The sequence below is a fragment of the Centruroides vittatus genome, unplaced genomic scaffold (assembly GCF_030686945.1).
Source record: "Centruroides vittatus isolate TY-2023 unplaced genomic scaffold, ASM3068694v2 contig_1112, whole genome shotgun sequence".
Lineage (NCBI taxonomy): Eukaryota > Metazoa > Arthropoda > Arachnida > Scorpiones > Buthidae > Centruroides > Centruroides vittatus.
In genome coordinates, this window is record NW_027120714.1 from 718164 (window position 1) to 735358 (window position 17195).

General features: G+C 32.4%; 2 protein-coding genes across 2 annotated transcripts; one reads left to right on the forward strand and one right to left on the reverse strand.

Moving 5' to 3' along the window:
• Positions 1–903: 903 nt before the first annotated feature.
• LOC136977072 (serine/threonine-protein phosphatase PP1-gamma catalytic subunit B-like) lies at positions 904–1954 on the reverse strand. The gene has a single exon (XM_067272514.1). The coding sequence runs from the start codon at positions 1828–1830 to the stop codon at positions 952–954; it is 879 nt and encodes a 292-aa protein (XP_067128615.1). The 5' UTR covers positions 1831–1954; the 3' UTR covers positions 904–951.
• Positions 1955–3352: 1398 nt separating this feature from the next.
• On the forward strand, positions 3353–17191 carry crc (bZIP transcription factor crc). The gene is made up of 3 exons (XM_067272481.1): positions 3353–3515; positions 11491–11739; positions 16068–17191. The coding sequence occupies exons 2-3, from the start codon at positions 11583–11585 to the stop codon at positions 16982–16984; spliced, it is 1074 nt and encodes a 357-aa protein (XP_067128582.1). The 5' UTR covers positions 3353–3515; positions 11491–11582; the 3' UTR covers positions 16985–17191.
• Positions 17192–17195: the final 4 nt, after the last annotated feature.

The window sequence follows — 17195 nt, forward strand, 5'->3', positions numbered from 1 at the left end:
AAATTTAATTCATATTTTTCATAATTAAAGCCAAGAAAATGATAATTAAAAACAGAAAAACTTAGTTTAACGTCAGATAAAGTCCAATTGAAACGACAACAAATAGAAATTAAAACACAATGTGGGAAACACGTGATTACAATTGCGCGAGGAAGCAATTGTGAAACGAACGCGGGAAGAGATAATGACGGATTACTTTGTCTTGATTTGCTTATCCACACGAGAATTTCCTACGGGCTTTGATCCTTGTGTATCTTCAGTAAAGGTCGTGACCTCTCGACAGTGGCGTAGCGTAGTGGGGGCGGCAGGGGCGGCCCGCCCCGGGCGGCACTTATAGGGGGCGGCAAAATTTCACAATAAATAATAATATCTTGTAAAAATACCTAAATAAGGGGGCGGCTGACACCCACGCTACGCCACTGCTTCTCGAGATTCTCTCTGATAACGTACAGCACAGAGATTCGATAGAGGAAAAGTGTGGTTTTCCGATCAAATTTTTCTAGAAGGGAAGAAGGAGAAAAAATCTTGAGGGTGAGACGAATGAATTTAATCTATGTAAATAATTTAAATGTATTAGGTACAGTTAAGAGTATATAAGGCGAGTCGAATGGAATGATGCTATAAAATAGAACACGTAGGAGATCTGTCAAAGGGGTGCCACAAAGAGAACGCGAAGAAAAGTCCACTACCAGTGTTCAGTGGTGGGCCGAGATGCGATAGAAGTGACGATAATCAGAAGTAGAGATGATGATAAGGGAAATCATCACCATCATCTATTCTTCTCATCATTCTATCTTTTATATAATAAAAATAAGATTATTGATAACTTTAACAGTTCGATTTTTATCCGAATGTCTACAACAGTATATTTAATCGATCGCCGACCAGATTTTAATTAGGAACTAGAATCATTCGTTTCTCTTTATTCATTCTTCAACGGCGATTTCGGATTTAACGTATGATTCGAAACGTGCAAGTTAAGGATTTATCGACGCACATCATGGCACCCGCGTTATCGAATTCTCCGCAATATCGGGGTGCGGAGAAGAGGGTGACCAATTTGCGTCTGGCAAAGAATTCGTAACCGTCTTCCACCACTTGGTGAGCTCTGCAGATCAAGTCCAGACCGTGTGCCTCTGTGAATTCCTCCACCACGTCCTCTCCGAAAGTGACAGAGATCCCTCTTTCGTTGTGGCTCCAGCCGTCTATCATTCCGTCCGGATCGGCCCACAAAAGATCTCGAACTATTCCCGATCCCGTGTAAGATATGGGTCGAGACAGCTCCCGAATTTGCTGTAACGAATATAATTCCGGGCTCAATCCTCCGTGACAGCAGAATATCTTCTGACGGATTATGGCCACCAGAGGAAGAGTGTCGAAAGACTTCACGAACTCCTTCCATAGTTTAACGCTGTAACGTGTCTTGCATTCGTCGTAAAATCCGTAGACTCTGCTGATGTTGATCGTTTCGTGATTCCCCCTCAACAGGAAGAATCTCTCGGGATACTTCACTTTAAAAGCGAACAGTAGACAAATGGTTTCGGTCGATTGTTTTCCCCTGTCCACGTAATCTCCGAGGAACAGATAGTTGCTTTCGGAGGGAAAACCTCCCACTGAAAAGAGTCTCAAGAGGTCTTCGTACTGTCCGTGAATGTCTCCGCATATGTTAATGGGAGTTCCGAGTTCTAAAAGGATGGGTTGGCTAAGGAATATTTCCCTGGTAATTCGACACAACTGGATAATTTCCTCTTCTGGTAGTTGTACAAATTTTCCCGGTTGGTAACGAACTTCTAACAGTTGGTTTATGAGTTTATCGATGTCTACGTTCATTCCGAAACGTTGTTTTACAAGGATTTGTCTCTATCTTGATTTTTCTATTCGGTATACTTCGATAATAAACGCCTCTAACAATATAGATTCGATATAACAATACAAAAATATAAATACAGTAGTTGCGTTGTTATCCTTCTGTTTATTAATACTGAATAAAAATGATAAGGCGTTGGCTTTTCCTAACTTTTTCACATAAAAAAAAGTCAATCTTTTAGACTATTTGGCTGCAATTTGAATAAATTGTAGACATACGTAATTCTCATTGTCGTCCGTCCGTCGGTCTTTCCTTAATCTCGTAAACGGAGTTAGATAGATGAAATCTGAAACCGGATATGGAAAGCTTAGTATATACGAACTTCCGGTATGTACCGGAAGTCACGTGATTTCAATTCAAGACTTTCCCTGAAAGCAGTTAAATACCTAAGTAGGAGCATGTTTCTCGTAGAAAGTCCACCCCTTTTCGACAATGTCACTCAATTATCTTTGAATTACCTACTCTTATATAATTGAAATCACGCGATTTGCATTATTATATTTATTTTTATTTTAAAGTAACAAAATCAATGTTTTTGGTATTAAGAGGGGCTTATATTGGGAGTGCTGCATAAGCACCCCCTAAATAAGCCCCTGATCTGCGTACAAATCACCCAGTTATACTATTTCCGATGCAGACACGTAATCTATTCTTATACCACAGATAAAAACAGAAAATCTCGTTATTAAAATGTGGTTACGCTGCAAATTGCGTAACTATTTGCACGAAGTGTGATGTGTTGGCTAATACTTAAAAAGAAAAACATAAAAATTACAATTGTTACCATTGTTATATATATATATATATTAGTATTTATAACAGCAAATTATTGTCTTGTTACAACGAAAATTAATCATAATAAATAAAATTATCGCGCGCGTTGACACTTATTACCTATCAAAATGACGATGACGATGAGTCATTTTGGTTTTTTTTTTGTTTTTTTGCAAAGAATTTCCTCAACCCGCTTCTACCTGTACATTGCTCTACACTCGAGTTCAATAAACAGAAAATTTTTTGTTTTTAAATTAAATTTCGTAATTTTCTCTCGATTAACGCTCTAATTCGATAAAAATAAACAATTATTTACAATACATTTACATAAAAACAGGTTAAAACGAAAATTCCAGAATATTTTTTTTACATTCGAAAACACCAGAAGGGTATTTTTCTCGCGTCGACCCTTTGTAAGATTTCAAATTTTTAACCGGTGTTACGCAAACACCAAAAAATGACGTCAGCGCCTTCTCTTTGGCTGATGCAATCGAAGACGAGATACGGTCGAATCACTCCGCGACAAAAAATATTTATATATATTTCTTACATTTAAATAACTTAAATCCAGTTTATTTAATCTTAGCACGCGTTTTAGTGATATAGAAAGTGTATATTTTAAAGAGTATAATACTTTAGTTAAGCGTATTTAACTAGTATTACTTGCAAATTTTTCAGTGACGTCAGGCGCATTTTTCCGTATCCATGACGACGTCGACGGTGGGACTTTATTCTCTTTCTCAATGTCCGCCATATCGAAACTAGCGAGAAATCTTCTAGCTGCTAGGATAGAGAAAAACAAAATGAAACAATAGTTTTTTACACGGCGAAGCACCTTACGGTGCAACGCACAACTACAACCAGTTACAATGGCGTAAGTATTTCTTAAATTAATTCATTTTTATTCCTTTCTATCGGAGCAATGGCGGAAGTCGCTGAAAATTGCGCATATAAATTGCTCGTTTTTAGTATCTGGACGTGTTTAAATGCACTTAGGAATGGTTAAATTTGTGTAGAATGAGTTCATATAGCGAGTGGCACCGAATAAGCTCGAAAATTATTCTGTCGAGTTTTTAAACGTTTTATAAAATATCTCCAAATTGACGATTAATTCGTAAAAATCCGCCAATTTTTAATATAATAATTAAGAAATTTCCAAGTTTTTAGCTCTGCGTGGTGCATAAACATGGATTGGCGGAGGTAAGTTGTGTCGGTAGAGTTACATAGGCTGTTTGTTTTATGGACCAACTTCTGATGGTCCATAAAACAAAGACAAGTGTAAATAACAAAGTGAGTTTATTACCAAAAGTTAGGTAGAAACATGATTACTTTTTGACATAATCGCTGTGAAGGTTGAGGCATTGACGTATCTGTGGGCGAGCTTTGCAATTTGCTCTTCGTGGAATGTTGCCGCCAGTGACTCGAGATGGCCTTAATGTTGTTTTGAAGATCGTTGTTAGTCTCGAACCTCTGCCCTCCTAGTAACGTTTTCGGTTCGGGGAAAGGCGGAAGTTGCTTGGCACTAAATTGGGGCTATGTGCTGGGTTTAAAAAGTTTCAAGCTAGGTGGAAGTCTTTACACATTAAAGGTGTGAAGATTTCCACCTTTTTCCCAAACTGAAAATGCTACTAGAAGGGCAGAGGTTTGATTCTAATGACGATCTTCAAAACAACATTAAGGCCATCTAGATTCACTGGTGGTGACGTTCTACGAAGAGAGGATTGCAAAGCTCATTCGCAGATATGACAAATGCTTCTATCTTCACGGTGATTATGTCGAAAAGTAACCGTGTGTGTACCAAACATTTGGTAATAAATTCATTTTGTATTTGTTCTATGGACTGTCGGAGGTTGAAAAAAAAAAAACAGCCTACTATTTTTGGATATCTTGTCTGTGTATAAACATATAAGCCAATAAACTAAAAGTAGCTTCTACTGTTGCTTGTATGACTAGAATTACCATAATAGCCATGCCACTCTATGTTTAAATCAGTGAAGAACATTATGTTGCACGGTCCCACTTTGTATGTTTTTCTAGGTTACTCCCCCTTCTCCTGCCAAAGTTTACCCTTTTGTTTTGGCTGCATGCATCTGCAGAATCGACATCTTTTGGCTGGTATCGGCGTGTGACGGAAACGGTCAATGGACCGCCGGAAAATTTCGGATTGCCCGGCCTGCAGTCCGGATTCATTGCCTTGCAGTTGTCTATCAGAGGAAGTCTCGGGCGATGAGAAATTTGCCTAGCATGCCGAAGTCTGAGAGCTTGTTGCGGCATCTCCGAAGCCGGCCAAATACTTCCATCGCGCAAACTTGTCACCATTTGCCAGGATGATGGGAAGAGTGTTGATGTGAGAAAGGGAATACCTAGAGAAAGAAATGCAAATTGTGACTTTGTGATATAAACGGTTCTGTTGCAGTTACGACAGTTCCAAATGAACAGGGTTGAACGAATACCGCCGAAGAATTTAGTTCTTCCATGTTATAAATATTTCCTGTTTATTTAAAGATTATAGAATTATAAATAGAAAGTAAAGTTTAAAAATTTATTGGTCAGTTGGCAAAATTAAGGTTTTATCTATTTAATGTTATTAACTAAGAGATAGAAATGCTTTTTTTTTTTTTTTAACGTTAAAGTTAAAAAATGGATAATATCGTTGTGTTATTTGAATATCTGTATTGGAATGAAACTGTAGAAAGTGAAAAAAATATAAAGTTGAAACTGGAATGGTCGGTTTAATTAATTTCTAGTTTGTTTGGTAGTAGCGGCAGTAGAATATAAACAGAGTATTTCAGGTTAATCAAGTATTTTGGTAGAAAATAACTGATTTATGGTCTCTGCTTTAAGAGAGTATAACATTTTTGACAATGTTTGTTAAATTGTACATATGATTTCAATATGAAGAAAAAAGTTGATAAAATCTAATAGCTATTTAATTAGTTTTTCTTGATATACTAATGTGGTAATGCATCTGGGATATAAGACTTCTGTGAGGGAACATTCTTTTAGAATATAAAGTTTAAATCAGTGAAGAAATTTGTGTGTTAGTTTTGTTTTTGTTTTTTTATTTTGAACAGATTGTCTTGTAAAATAAGATCTTAATAAAAATGTATTTTTTTTTTATTGTAAATTACTAACCTAGACCTAAATGTTTTATATTGGTGAATGAATACAGATGACTTTTTCTTAATAGCTTGGATTGGCGGTTCCGAAACTTTGAAAAGTTGCCGACCCTTTCACAAATGACACATTTTGGCAGATTCCTATTTTTGGCCATTAGATTTTAGTTAATAAACTACGATAATAAGCATCCAGATGTCTTATATTATTATTTTGATGGTTTTCAAATGTATTAATTTGAAAAAATTTGTTAAAATAACAATCAAAGTTTAATATGGCTCTTAATAACATTATAAAAAATATTTGGCAAGTAATTAAGTAAAAACATTTTTAGAAAATAAGCCATCGGGTATCTTGCAGACTCCCAAGAGTCGGTGGCCCGTGGTTTTGGGACCACTGACAGAATATAAGAGGACTTTATTTTATTAAAGTAGCTTATTTTTACGGAGGTGCAAAGGTGCATTTTAAAAATTCAAAGGACGAAGGCAGTAGAAAAGGTTGGAATGCCTGTTTTTTTTTTTTTAATTAGAAAATTATGCTATGTCTACTGCAAAAGATAATTTTTGTCAAGAGCCATTGTTTAAGGGATTGAGATTTAAAATTATTATTCCTGCTCTTTATTGTATGTAGTGGCAAAATTACTGTGAACATTGTGACTTTTTTTCATTTTGTAATTAGTAATCTTACATTTATACAGTATTACCAAGAAGCATATCATGTTTATTGCTGCATATATGTTAATGACAATATAACGGTTTGTGATAATCATGATTTGCTTATATCAATCTTAACTGATAAAGAAAGTGCTTATTTAACTGTAATGTTAACTATCCAGATAAATACTAAATTTGCACAGTAATTATAAAACAAACATAATAATCTATATTTACATTTTTGAGTGTGTAACTCTGCTCTAAAAATGTAAATGCATTTCCTCCATTTCTATTTTTGCATTAAATAGATAAGATATCAATTCTTAATAAGGAAAATTTTGATTAGGCAAGTTAAAATTGTAAAATTGATGACATTTTGATTTTTCTCCCAATATTCAAATTCAATGGCTTCCAAATGATGATTAGTGCCTTCAAAATATGTTTAAAATTTTATGACAATATGCAATGTTATTTTATGGATATTAAAGACAAACATTAATTAATGCCAAACATGTTTATATTTGACAAACATTAATAAAATAGCCAGGATGGCAATTATTATATTTAAAAAAACAAAATTTTTTAAGGAAATGATTTATGTTTTGTCATAATCCCATTTGTTCTCAAGGTGTGATGAGGATAGAAGATTGAATTTCTGTATTTCTTAGATTATTTTCTTGTAAATTTTTTAAATAGAGAGAGACGTGTTTAATATTTATGCAGTAGGTCCTCAATTTAATGGTCGAGAACCACTGTGTATTGATAATTAGGAAAAGTTGTGTCTGTCACTGTAGTTTAAAATGTATTTTCAAATATACATTAATAACGAATTTACAACATACATTATACATTAACAACGTTTTAATGTATAATGTCTGTTGTATGAATAAAATATTATGTACGGTACATTGAGTAATTTATACTCTCCATTAAAACATTTCCAAAATATAGATTTAACGCAGGAATTAAAGTTTAATAAACATATCGAAGAAACTACACAATGTAACCGAGTGTTTCTGCTACCAATACCGACTCATTGACCCATCCTTTTAGAGTGCTCTATTTACCAATTAGCATTAAAAAAATTTTCTTTGTCTATTAAATTCGAAGTCTGTTAATTTAAAGTTAAATTGGATAATAATTAAAATTAAGTATTTAATTACAACATTATTTTTTTAAAGCCTTTGTTTATTATTTAGAAACGGAGCAATTAGATCGGTCGGAGGCTTTGCATTTCTAAGGAATCAAGTGGTCATTAGATTGTGTACTTTACAGGAAATAACTGTAAAATTAGCAAACTAATGGGAAACTAGTGCAAAGTTCAACTTTATTAACTGTATGGATAGTTTATTTGCTGCATTTGCTAGTTATTTTTACAGTAAAAATTTCTGAAATGCTAAAATATTTATAGTTTTGTTAAAAAATAGTTAGGAAATTTCATAATTTTCTGTGTAAACAAACAAAAGCCAGTATTTATTAAAGTGAACCCTGTGGTGGTGTTTAAATATTTTGAAAAGTAACAAAAGTTTGAAATTTGAGTGCTATGCTTTATTAATATGTGTAAATATAGCTTTTATTTCCTTGTTCATTAGGAAACTCTTGCATTGTATAAACTAAATGAAGTTTGTTTTTTAATCCAAACTACTATATATATATATATATATATATATATATAGAATAAGTCTGCAAAAATAAGTTGTTTTTTTCACAGGATATTTCAATATTTACTTTTCCTGCTGTTATATATAACAACAAGAAAAGTATGGCAATCGGTCAAAAAATGACATTCAAGACTTTTACATTTTTGGATTCTAGATAGAACCTTGAAACATTGAAGTGCAAAAAAAATTTGGGGATTTTTTTCCCTATGCAGTTGTTAGTATGGGAGCACAATTTTGTTTGCCCACTTTAAAGCTTAATAACTTCTGTGCTTTTTGTCAAAATTTTCTGAAATTTTGCAGGTAGGTTTGAGTATTGGGGGAATGATGCCATTAAATTTTGGTGATTAAAAGTCAAGGGATAGGAAGATAGAGGGTCATATGTTGTATCTCAAGTGGAGCCGGACTTAATGAAGATTTTACTCATTATTAGCATTTACAATGTTTTATAAAACTTGTCTGTTCTCGAAATCAAGATTTTTGTCATTTTATTGTGATTAATAATAATAAAAAGATTTTTAATAAAATATCGTAACAGATGGCGCCACTACAATTCAAAATTTTTTTGCCAGGGAAGTTATTGAACTCTTTGCAGCATTTTTATCAATGCTTCGATTTGATTCAAGATAAATATCTTACATTGATATTAATCCAACAGAATTCAAAATTTGTTTAAAGAACTTTAAAAAGATTAATGTGAAGAAATGGACACTTCATCGCTGAAAAGTTTTCTCAAATTACAAATAACCTGTATGAGATTTTGCTTAACGAGTCATAGCTATGAGTTTGTCATTTTTGACCAGTTATTTTGGATTGACAAGTAGGAGCCAGTTGTTTTCATTAAACTAGAATCTTTATTATTTTATATTACAAAGATATATTTTATGGAAAAAAATTCTTGCTTTCTATGTTACATTTCTAGAATTCCTGATATTATTTGAAGAGGATTTGGTTACATTTCAGGATATTGAACACACTCAATGAACACAGAGTCCTATTTAGTTGCTATCCGATAACATTTCCGTGACATTTACTTGAATATGCTTATCATTCCGCTTGTAATTAATCTAGTTATACGCAAAATTTTTGTCAGAATTAAGTAGATTTATTTGAAATTATTTAAACTGATATTATACATTTACTTGCTTCAAAACAATAAATAATAGAGTAAGTTGAAGTGAAGAAATATTATAAATGGTCACATAATAAACAAAATCATCTGGTAAAATGATCAAGTCATAATTTTTAATAAAGCAACAACAAATGACAATTTATAGGTTGGCTATGTCACTTGTAAGTTTGGAAACAATTATAATTTGGTATAAGGGAGGAATCGGTAAGAAAACGGAAGGAAAAAGAAAACTGGATGTTTTGATTAACATGTGACCCCACAAAATGATGATTTTAAAAATTCTGTATGCCTGAACTTGTGAGAAAACAAGTATTCAAACTATCTTTTAACACTATATTTAATTTCTATGCAAATTTCTTAAACTGTGCTTTAGACGGCAGTAAATAATCTTTATTTAGAAGTCCAAATAACTACTGACTCTGAATACCCTGTGCCGAATACAGTCAATGAAGCGTATTGATGAGTTTCTGAATAGATCATTAACATAAGTAATATATTATCATGAAAGACCTCTGCTGTGTATAATTTGTATAAAAAGAAAATCCTCGTTAAGTGCATTATCCAAAAAGACGAAACTTTCCCACCGCTTCATTGTTACAGAATAATAATGGATGATTAGTTCTCCCCTTAAAAAAAAAAAAAAAAAAAAAAAAAAAGATGAGTGGTTCTCTGAGATCTCTGTGAAAAGAGTTGTTTTAAAAAGGAAAAATTAAAGTAATTGAACTTGGGTTTGGCTTGAAGGATAAAGGAAAACCTTACAAATCCACTACACAAAATTGATTTGAGAAAGTTATTAGAATAATAATAGTAATAACACATACAAATGAAAGGGGTATTTTTGGTACTGTGTTATCAAAACATTCAAATAAAAACAATTGTTTGATTTTCATGTTTTGTTTGAATCCTGAAATATGTTCAGCAAAAATTTGTGTATACAAAATATATATTTATAATATAAGAAATTGCATTTTTGTTAGTACATAAACTTTAGTGAAAGTTAAAAAATTATAAAATAAATATCCTTAAGTTAATCTAAAATACAGTCAAACAAACTGCATACACAAACTGGAACTACAGTTCAACAGAATAACGACTAATCACAAATTTCCAGCAAACAAATAAACAATTGTCTATTTGTTTGCTGGAAATTTGTGATTAGTCATTATTCTGTTAAAATACAGTCATAGAAACAATCCAAAGTCTTGTGTATTATAACTTACAGCAAGTCTCTAGCTCTAATGGATGAAAAATTCCAAAACTCTCTTAAATTTAATGTTAATGTGTAAATTTGTTCAATTGTCTATATTCAAAATTATAAATGTTGTTAAATCTTAAATTGAATAGCTTATTGTTGGATTTAAATTTGAAATTTCATTTTTTATTTTAAAATTGGCAAATAATAGCCATTTGTTTACTTGATCTATCAGATCAAGTAAACAAATAAGTTCAATCACTTTTCCAATGTTATTTCATTGAAACCATGAGTGTACAGACAGACAAGTTTTGTGTAAGTGACAGAAATTGTTCGATTAGGGTAATGTACCAGTTCTGGCCAGGAAACAAATTTAACTTAAAAATATAATCACCGTATATTCAAATCTGTCCAATGAAACAAACTTTTATTGTTAACTGTTCACACAGTTAACAATAAAAGTTTGTTTCATTTGTGATTATATTTTTAAGTTAAATTTGTTTTCTGGCCAGAACTGGTACTACACTGGCCAAAACTGGTACATCTACCCTACCAAGAGAAATCTGGAAGCTGGACGTATTGTTTTCACATATACTTCACACTTTTTGTTTCTTCTTTAGGACACTTGTTCTATGTGGGAGCAAGATCTCAAAGTACACAAACTCCAAAACTTTTTGGGAAATTTACCGATTTTCTATATTTTCTCAGGCATTGCATCATCTGACTGTGTCATTATTTTCCTAAGTAATCACTTGCAGATGATAATTTTGAAACAGAATGGAGTTGAAATGTTTCTTAGCTTTAAAGATAGGCATTTTGGCAGATTGGTATTTACAAAGTTGTATATAACATTGGAAAATGATTATAAATTGTGAGAGTGCTTGCTTTCCTGAATAAAATATTTCTATTCACTTCTACATCTCGCTTGATTTTCACACTTAAAAATCACACTTTTTGATTGCTTGATATATCGGGCAACCAAAAAATTTGAGTTACTGTCGTCTTCAAAGTAATGCCTAGTAATCATAATAATTTTAATTATTAAACTGATTTATAATTTAGTTTTATGTAATTAAATCTTGTATATTTTACATTAGGTTTTTTGGAGTGTCTCCAGTTTTCCTTTTTCCTGCCGCTCCATTGGCAGATATTTATTCACGTTTATCATTCGGCATCGTCGACGAGAAGAATGGAATCTTGCAAAATATTGGATTTAGATTGGGAGAGGTGGGGGCTTTGGGCGAATTCTGTCAACAACAACGACGGCATCTTTGATTTTAGCAGTTCTCTTGATGATTTGTTAACATCCGACTTAGTGGATGGAAACAACAGTGATGCAAAATCAGGTTGGTAAAGCTTGTCTATAAGAATAAATTTAAAAATTACTTCACAAATTTAGATGTGAAAGTACAAACATACATATGTCATGTTTTAATTGAGAAACTCAACTCATGTAAACAAACAAAATTCAAAGATAATGTTGAAAAAATTTAGATACAGTAGAGTGTCGTTAATCCGAACCCCGGTAATCCGAATCGCCGGTTATCCGAACGATTTTCAGTCAGACTGTGTCATGCTGAATTGAACGTTTTTGATACTAGATTTACTTCTAAAGTATAATTTTCATGTTTTTATATTCTTCAATATATTTATTTTGTTTGTACAAAATAAAGAAATAATTTTTAATGATACAATAGCCTCAATTATTATTATAAAAATTGTGGTTAGGCTTAAAATTGACGAAAATTCAACACGAAGCGACATGCAATGGAGAAAAATTTGAACATCGGACAAGTTAATATATTTTTTCGTACATAATCGGTTATTTGAACAAATCACTAAATTGAACAACCCCAGTCCCCAATTGATTCGGATTAACGACACTCTACTGTATTAATATTCTAAAAATTTTTATTTAGTTATGAATTCCAAATCTTATACGTAAGATTTGGAACTTTTAACTTTTTAGCTCAGACCAAACTCCTTTGAATACCTATGCAGACTAGGATTTTGGTTATTTTCAAAAAATTGTAAAAAGAAACAATGCGATTTTTGCACAACATTGAACATAAACCAAAAACATTTATTACTGGTGCAAACACCACCACAAGGTTAGTTGCAACTAGTGCCTGTTGTTTTTGACTATAAATATAAGGTGCCATCAATTATAAGATGCATCTCTGTTTTGGACAAGTAAAAACAAAATGTCTTAAAATGAGAAAATATAATAAAAATTATATGAAACTGAAAAATAAAAATTAATGCTGCTTTCTTTGCAGTTTTAATTAATTTACCACATTAATAAAATTATGAAATCAGTTTCTGATCAAGGATAAATCTTATTTTCTTATCGATCATAACCATATTTTAAGTTTAAAATTCAATAATAAACAGAAAAGTACATAATTTGGCAGATTGGAATTTACAAAGAGCTGGATGGTAATTAATATTGCAAAGTGTTTAACTTGTAAATAAAAACAATCCATCAGATTTCTAGAAAATTTGTTTTTTAGCACCACTATTCTTCTGTTTATATCATATAGTTTAATTCATGCAGAATATCCGATAAGATGTTTCGATTGAGAAGCTGTTAAAATGTCTCAAAAGTTTTCAAGGAGTTCCAATACATTTTACTTTTCCAGCTGTTATGTATACATAACAAAGTATTGGAATCATGTTAAATTTGACCCTTTGAGTTTTTTGCAAATCTCCACGTTCCGAGACCTCCCAAATCCCAAAAGGTCATAAAACCAACAAAAAATTCCATGTGTCCTTGTTGGTGTCTATTTCGCTTAATATCTCAGGTTGGGGTTAAGATTAAGAAACTAAATTTGGCACAGTGGCTTGTATATGAGGGCCATTGATGATGATAAAGTTTGGTGATGAAAGGTCGAACGGGGGGGTCATGTATCTTGAGAGGAGTAGGACTTAATCAAGATTTTTGTTATTAACATTTACATTTTTTTATAACTCGCCCGTAACCTCAAACTTAAGCTTTTTTCCATTTTATAGTCAAGAAAAGGTTTTTATAATAAATTCTGATAACAGATGGTGCAACACAATTTTATTTTTGCTTAATATAAAAGAGTTTTTTAATAAAAACTCATAATAGCTGGGAAAGTTATGCAACTTTCATTGCTGGATATTTTTTATTTGCAAATTGTCTTTTTGGGATGTTAGCATCCATCATCAAATTCTATCCTTGTACAGAATAGAACAGCATTTTTCTAGAGCTGGATGGTAATTAATATTGCAAAGGTGTTTAACTTGTAAATAAAAACAATCCATCAGATTTCTAGAAAATTTATTTTTTAGCACCACTATTCTTCTGTTTATATCATATAGTTTAATTCATGCAGAATATTTAATTATAATAGCAAATAATGATATTAAGTGGTTTTAGTCCATTTATTTTTCAAAAATAGACATGATTTTAATTGTCTATTTTTTCTTTAAAAAGTTTTATGGAAAACTGATACTTCGTATTTTTACTTATGTTTGAAAGTGATACGTTTATTCAGTAAAATTTTTAAGGTTTGACGGTGCATGCAATAATAATAATAATATGTAATGAGCATGTTTAAATACAACACAATATATATAAATAAATCTTTAAATAGAGCAATCCTCCTTGTGAAAATTTCTTCACAGTATTATTATTTGCTTTTGTACTTTTTTCCCGGCATACTCATGATAAGAAATTTTAAATTCCATTTGTCAGCTTCTTCGTTTATTATTATGAATTGTTGAATGAAGAGCTGTAACAGATGCAAATTGTGTATGTAGACCTAACAAAAGTATAGAACAAAAATACATGTGGACAGTTTCCCACCCACCCTTTCAATAAAATAGCACTTGATACACCATTTTCGACAACTTGTTAAAAGAATTAATTTTTTATTATACAAGGTTCATTCCACCAACATTCTTTGGCTCAAATGAGCCACTTCTTTAACTGCTCTCTGCTTTTGTTGTGTCAGATGTGATTGTCTCTTTTAAAAATAGCTTGTGTGAGTAAACACTGCAATATCACTGAACAAAGTTCTCAACTAGTAAGAACCTCAAATTACACAAATTAGAGAAGAGTTTTTTGCTGACTTTATTCAAAAATGAAAATATATGAGGTGATTGCATAACAGTTAGATGGGGAAAAATCACAAGAAACTTCACTCTTGATTTTAAGACGTCATTAAGAGTCCAATATTTTTATTGTGATATACGACAATTCTTCATTAAACTCTCTGTAAATCTTCCATCTCAATTTTAACTTTCAAGAAGCTGTTAAAATGTCTCAAAATTAGATTTTTAAAATAAATCAGTTTAATATTTGGTTAGCATTAAAGAAGTTTGACAAAACACTTCTGGCTATTAAGCGGGTTTAATGCTCTCTCTATTAATTTTATCCCAGGTTGATGAAATCGACCGGTAATAGTAATAAATCTAGTGGATAGAAATCAGCATAAGATAGAAATATCTTCGAATCTCATCAAATTTAATGTATTAATGGTTGTTATTAGACTAACCATTAATACCGACATTAATGAGTATTGAATATTAACTTGTAAATTCTTAGCAGATTTATCTCAACATAAGGAAAACGAAACTGTTTTCGTAAAGTAATCATTAATCATCGAACTTCCTCTGACTGTCGAGAGATCCTTATCTAATCGACGACAACACAATAATGAACGAAATAATGGAGAAAATAACATATTTCTATGGCTATTGTTGTTTAAGAGGAAAAATATTTAAGACTGCTTATTGTTTATAAGTACATCTTATTGTAATGAAAGGCTAATGAGAGTAATTTCTGTCATTTAGAACATTCAAAAATATCCTTTTATTAACATACAACACAATCTGTTAGATAAAAAAAAAATAAGTTCTTTTTTGCATTGTTGGCTGGTTACTAATAGTATAGTTTGGTAATAGCCCAAGCTTTTTGATTGATGGTGAAATTAAGTATACCGTATGTCGCCGGTAGGCGAGTCACAAATATTTTTTTTATTCCATTATTCTAAAAGGCTTGTGTCTAAATGATAGACCAAATGTTTGCAGGTCAGATTGCCAGAGGCTGTAGTTTGAGAAACAAGTTGTTCGAGAATGGTATAATGCAACAATGCGACGTGTGATTTCTCCCGGAGAGAAATTCTGAAAAATAGGTCTTATTCCGGAAAATTCCACATAGCCCATCGGTGAGGCGCGAACCACTACACCCACCGGTGGGCATTTTTTATGCAATAAGAGACTAGACAAAAGCGATATGTTAATGCCGTGGTAACATTTTCATTTTTGAATTGTACAGTCTGCTTGTAATTTATATAAGACGGTGCAGTGTTATTGGTGGAATTCATTATTGTATTATTTCTGTATACATTACATATTAAACCCTGGTTCGGAATTTTATAATGTTCGAAATTCCAATACGAAAACTGTAATGACAGCTAAAAAACGACCAAATGTGTTTTAGACAAGTTTTAAGCAGTAACTATGAAACAATAAGAATAAGAATTTGCAAAAGTAAAATGCAAATTGACATGCAGTCGATTTCATTACAATAACTCAATTCTTTGCGCTAAATAAATTTAAAAGTTGTTGATGCAATGATGTAGAAAAAAGTAATGTATAAATTAAGTGAAATGTTTTGATTGAGAATTTCTTTTTGTACTTTTAGACGTGTTTGCGAAGTGGATGGATGAAAAGATGGACTTGTCCACCATGCATCTAGAAAGTCAGTCGGGTCTTCTGGATGATCTAGACGTGATGATTGAAGACCCAGCTACCATTCTGGACATCATGATGGGCGCTCCATCGGATATACTGGAAAGCGATTTAGAAGTTTTGAATTTTAAATCCGATAAGAACGATGGCTCGACCAAAGAGGCGTCGGAGTTTGCGGCCACTCCGGACTCGCCCGGAGGTAGAGTTCCCGACAACAGTTTTGCATTGTCTCCGGAATATCAGCAGGAATCATTTTATAAATCGGTTTCTCCCGAAAATCCATCTCCCGGAAAAGAGATAGTCGAAGAAATCGATCATTTAGCATCGTATTTAAAGGGAGAAGCAAATTCTGTAGATGTTCCCACATTATCACCCAATTTTAACCATTCGCAGTTATCGCCCAGTGTATCTGTTTCTAGTTTGGAAACATTAGATTCCGTAGATTCTAAAGATTCTTACGATAAAATAGAGGCACAATGTAGTTCATCCAACACAGATTTAGCACGAGCAGCAGAGTGTGTTCATTTTCGTTTCGATTCGCACGAGGACAATGCAATGTCAGAAGAATCCGAAATACCGGAAGTCGGTCACAAGACCAAAACCAGATCACAAAATCACAAGAGATCGGTTTCCAACCGTCGTCCTCCCGCGGGCGAATTTCGGCGGGAACGTAAGCGCAAACAGAACAAAGACGCGGCCACTCGGTACCGTCAGAAGAAACGCAAAGAATCGATGGCCATTAAAACCGAAGAAACCGTTTTGGCAGAACGTAATCAGGAATTGAAAAGTCGAGTCCAGCAGCTCTCTAACGAAATATCCTATCTGAAGGGCCTCTTGAAGGAAGCGAAGTTAAGGATGCAATCTTCATGAAGATTCCGAGTAATCACTAAGAGCGTAGCCATCACGATGATTTTTTTTCATGTCAGTTGCCGTTGAACCAGTTGTTTGAAGAAAAGATGAAGATCGTGTAGCTTTCAAATGAGAGATTCTGTTGAATGTGTACGTTAATTTTTTTTAGTACTCTTCTTGATATAAATGTATTACTTAATGCGTAAATAAATGTATGGTGAAGGAAAATCTC